The sequence below is a fragment of the Nothoprocta perdicaria genome, unplaced genomic scaffold (assembly GCF_003342845.1).
Source record: "Nothoprocta perdicaria isolate Ctin4 unplaced genomic scaffold, notPer1 scaffold_563, whole genome shotgun sequence".
Lineage (NCBI taxonomy): Eukaryota > Metazoa > Chordata > Aves > Tinamiformes > Tinamidae > Nothoprocta > Nothoprocta perdicaria.
Window position 1 is genome coordinate 59,153 of NW_020455825.1, and position 5,190 is coordinate 64,342.

The window sequence follows — 5,190 nt, forward strand, 5'->3', positions numbered from 1 at the left end:
GGATATGGGCACAGGTATGGAGACCACCATGGGTGTGGGGATGGGTTTGGAGACCATTATGGATATGGGCACAGGTATGGAGACCACCATGGACATGGGGATGGGTTTGGAGACCATCATGGGTGTGGGGATGGTGTGGAGACCATCATGGGTGTGGGGATGGGTTTAGAGACCATCATGGGTGTGGGGATGGTGTGGAGACCATCATGGGTGTGGGGATGCGTTTAGAGACTGTCATGGATGTGGAGATGGGTGTGGAGACCATCATGGGTGTAGAGACCACCATGTGTGTGGGGATGAGTGTGGAGACAATTATGGGTGTGGGGATACGTTTGGAGATCATCATGGGTGTGGAGAGGGATGTGGGGATGGGTGTGGAGACCATCATGAACATGGGGATGGGGATGGAGATGGGGTGGAGATCATCATGGACATGGAGATGGGTGTGGAGACCATCATGGGTGTGGGGATGGGTTTGGAGGGCAGCATGGACATTGGGATGGATATAGGGATGAGTGTGGAGACCATCATGGGTGTGGAGATGGGTTTGGAGAGCACCATGGGCATGAGGATGGGGGTGGAGACTATCGTGGGCATGAGGATGGGCACGGGGACCACCGCAGGCATGGGGATTGTKGTGGAGAACACCATGGACATGGGGATGGGTGTGGAGACCACCAYGGCCGTGGGTAAGGAGTGCTGGAGATGGCCAGAGGATTGGTRATGGGGATGGGGACCACTGTAGCCATGGGGCAGCCATGAAGATGGCCATGGAGTTCATAACGGYCATGGGAATGGCCATGAGGATGGGCATAGACACCATCATGTCCATGGGGATGGGCATGGAGACCACTATGGGCTATGGGAAGGAGTGATGGAGATGACCAGATGGTTTGGGATGAGTATGGAGACCACCATGACCATGGGGATGGGAATGGAGACCACCATGATTATGGGCAAGGAGTGATGGAGATGACCAGAGGTTTTGGAACGGGCATGGAGACCACCATGACCATGAGCATGGCTATGGCCATGGAGATGGTGAGAGGGTTGGGGATGAGCATGGAGACCACCATGGCCATGGGGACGGCCATGGGGCGGCCATGGGGAGCACCACGGCCATGGGCATGGAGAGCAGGAGATGGCCACAGGGTTGGGGATGGGCTTGAGGATGGGATCCTGGGGATGGCAGTGGGCTTGGGGACAGGGTGTTGGTGATGGCCATGAGCATGGCCATGGGGACAGGGACAAGGCCACGGGGACAGAGGTGGCCATGGGAGGGGAAGGAGGTGGCCCTGGGGACAGGGACAAGGTCATGGGGAGGGGACCGGGGGCCACAGGGGGGAATGGGGACAGCGAGTCGCATCTCATCTCTACCCATGTCCCCTGGTGTCCCCCCATCTCCGTGTCCTCTCCAGCCCCTCATGTCACTCATTATCCCATGACCTCCATGTCCCTCCACATCTCCCCAYGTCCCTCAGGTCCTCTAAGTTCTCCACATCCCCTTGTGTGTATCGTGTCCCTCAGGTTCTCCATGTCTCCCTTGACCATCATGTCCCTCAGGTCAAGTCTTTCATGTCCCGCAGGTCCTCTAAGACCTCTGTGGTCCTCCATGTCCTCCGTGTTCTCCAAGTCCTCCATGTTCTCCAAGCCCTCCATGTTTCCCAAGTCTCTCATGTTCTCCAGGTCCACTAAGTCCTCCACAGTCCTCCACATCCACCATGTCCTCCAAATCCTCCATGTCCCACCACGTTCCTCATGTCCCTCAGGGTCTCCAAGTCCTCCATGTTCTCCAAGTCCTCCATGTCTTCCAAGCCCTTCATGTCCCCCATGTCTCTCATGTTGTCCAGGTCCTCTAAGCCTTCCACAGTCCTCCATGTCCCCCATGTCCTYCAAGCCCTCCATGTCCCTCCATGTTCCTCATGTCCCTCAAGGCTTCCAAGTCCTCCATGTTCTCCAAGTCCTGCATGTTCTCCAGGTCCTCTATGTCCCCCATGTCTCTCATGTTGTCCAAGTCCTCCATGTCCTCCAAGCCCTCCATGTCCCCCCAGTCTCTCATGTTGTCCAGATCCTCCATGTTCTCCAAGTCCCGCATGTTCTCCAAGTCCTCCATGTCCCCCATGTCTCTCACATTCTCCAGGTCCTCTAAGCCCTCCATGGTCCTCGACGTTCCCCACGTCCCCCCAGTCCTCCCCGCTCCCCCAGGCCCCCCACCGCCTCCACATCCCTCCCGTCACGTCGCCAGCACCCGCCCCCGGTCCCCGCCGTGGCCCCGCCGTCCCCGCGGCCGCCGCGCGGTCCCTCCCTCACCTGCCGATGATGCTCTTGATCTGCGAGTCCTTCTCGGCCTGCTGCTGCCGCAGGCGCTTCTCGCTCTGCTCCAGGCGGTGCTGGTACTGGAGCAGGATGCGGCTCGTCTGCTCCTCCTGGGACACCAGGCGCCGCTCGTACTCCTCCAGCTTGCGGTTGGACATGTGCAGGCGCTCCTTGAGCGAGTGGATCTCCTCCTCGTACTCCTTCACCTGCCACAGCGCACACTGCAGGACACCCGGGCGCCGCCGGCGCGTCCCCCGCGCCGCCGCCGGCACCGTGAGCGCCCCACGCGACAGGGACATCTGGGTCGCGTGGGACACAGGCACTCGGGTCGCTTGGGTCACAGACACTTGGGTCTTTTGGACCACGGACACTTGGGTCACTTGGGTCAGGGACACTCGGGTCGCTTGGGTCAGGGACACTCGGGTTGCTTGGGTCAGGAACGCTTGGGTCACCTTGGACTACAGACACTTGGGTCTTTTGGACCATGGACGCTTGGGTCCCCTTGGACCACGGACACTTGGGTCACTTGGGTCAGGGACACTTGTATCCCCTTGGACCACAGGCACTTGAGTATGGAAACCTGGGTCCTTTGGACCATGGACACTCAGGYYGCTTGGGTCAGGGACACTTGGGTCACCTTGGACTACAGACACTTGGGTCTGTTGGACCATGGATGCTTGGGTCACCTTGGACCACGGACACTTGGGTCACCTTGGGTCAGGGACACTCAGGTCGCTTGGGTCAGGGACACTTGGGTCACCTTAGACTATGGACGCTTGGGTTGCTTGGGCCAGGGACATTTGGGTTCTTTGGATCATGGACGCTTGGGTCCTCTTRGATGACAGACGTTTGGGTTGCTTGGGCCATGGACACTTAGGTTCTTCAGACTATGGACACATGGGTCTGTTGGACCATGGACGCTTGGGTCCCCTTGGACTACGGACATTTGGATCACTTGGACCACAGACACTTGGATCGTTTGGGCCAGGGACACTTCGGTTCTTGGGAACATGGACACTTGGGTCTGTTGGACCAAGGACACTTGGGCCATAGACACTGAGGTTTCCTGGGCCATGGATACTTGGGTCCCCTTGGACCATGGACATTTGGGTTGCCTGGGCCACCGACACTTCAGTCCTTTGGACCACGGATACTTGGATTCTTTGGACCAGGGACACTTGAGTATGGAAACCTGGGTCCTTTGGACCATGGACACTTGGGTCATCTTGGACCATGGACGCTTGGGTCCCTTTGGACCATGGACACTTGGGTATGGAAACTTGGGTTATTTGGACCATGGATACTTGCGCCATGGACACTTGGTTTTCCCAGGCCATGTACATCTGGGTGTCTCGGAGTAGCGAAACTTGGGTGTCCTGAACCATGGACACTTGGATCGCTTTGGACATGGACACTTGTATCCCCTTGGACCAAGGACACGTGGGTCCCTTTTTCTTCTCAGTCACTTGGGTCTCCTGGATCATGGACACTTGGGTTTCCTTGATCATAGAGACTTGAGGCCCTTAGACCAGGGTCACTTGGGTCTATTGGATCAYGGTCACCTGGGTCCCTTGGACCACAGATATTTGGGTCTCTCGGACCATGGCCACTTGGGTTTCCTTGACCACGAACACCTGGATCTCTTGGACCATGGTAGGTTGGGTCCCTTGGACCATGGACACGTGGGTTACGAGGACCCCGGCCGCCTGTGTCCCCGCGGTGACGGGCACCGTCGGGCGGGCAGCCCCTTACCCGGTCCAGCCGGCTCTCGTCCATGGACTTGGAGTACTCCTTGAGCTTGTACTCCTCGCGCTCGATGTGGGAGCTCTCGATGTCGGCCGACAGGTGGGGCATGTTGGACACCCAGGCCACCGTGCGCTCGGCCGCCGGCAGCACCGGGTTCAGCGTGGACGGCGTCTGCGAGGCCTGCGGCGCCGCAGCCTCATGGGGACGGGCCACCCCACGTCCCTTCGGTGGCGGCTCCGTCCCCCATCCTGGTGGCCCCAACCCTGCCCCGGTGGCTCCAACCCCGCCGTGGTGGCCCCTCCAACACCTCTGTCCCACCCCAGCGGCCCTGTTTTCCTCATCTTTCCTCCCGTCGTCCCTTCAGGACCCCTGACTCCTGGTCATCCCCATGTCCCTCCATCCCTACATCCTCCATCCCAACATTCTCCATCCCCATGTTCCTCCATCCTACAATCCTCCATCACAACATTCTCCATCCCAACATCCTCCATCCCCACGTCCCTCCATCCCTACGTTCTCCATCCCCACATCCCTCCAGCCCCCTATCCCCCATCCCCACGTCCCTCCATCCCAACATCCTCCATCCCCACATCCTCCATCCCCACATCCTCCATCCCCACGTCCCTCCATTCCAACATCCTCCATCCCCATGTCCTCCAGTCCCATATCCCTCCATCCCAACATCCTCCATCCCAACATCCTCCATCCCCACATCCCTCTATCCCCACGTTCTCCATCCCCACATCCCTCCAGCCCCATATCCCCCACCCCCACGTCCTCCATCCCAACATCCTCCATCCCCATGTCCCTCCATCCTCATGTCCTCCATCCCTACGTCCCTCCAGCCCAACATCCTCTATCCCAATGTCCTCCATCCCAACATCCTCCATCCCCATGTCCCTCCAGCCCTACGTCCTCCATCCCCATGTCCCTCCAGCCCAACATCCTCCATCCCAACGTCCTCCAGCCCAACGTCCTCCTTCCCCACCGCCCCAACCTGCTTGGTGATGGTCGGCTTGAGCCCGGCCACCGAGGCCTCCTTGGCCAGCGAGGGCTGCCGGGAGCGGGGCGGCCCGTAGGTGGGCTCCGGCGACTGCAGCAGGTTCCCGCTGGCCGGCCGCGGCTTGT

At 59.5% G+C, this 5,190-nt stretch overlaps 1 protein-coding gene across 1 annotated transcript in view; it reads right to left on the reverse strand.

The window, feature by feature from the left end:
* Window positions 1–2,306: 2,306 nt before the first annotated feature.
* SYNGAP1 (synaptic Ras GTPase activating protein 1) overlaps window positions 2,307–5,190 on the reverse strand; it is a 17,445-nt gene continuing 14,561 nt past the window's right edge. Inside the window, exons 10-12 of the mRNA XM_026048722.1 lie at window positions 5,060–5,185; window positions 4,069–4,242; window positions 2,307–2,522 (exon numbers count right to left, since the gene is read on the reverse strand). Of these exons, the coding sequence (XP_025904507.1) occupies window positions 2,307–2,522; window positions 4,069–4,242; window positions 5,060–5,185 (516 nt within the window). The remainder of the gene's footprint in view (window positions 2,523–4,068; window positions 4,243–5,059; window positions 5,186–5,190) is intronic.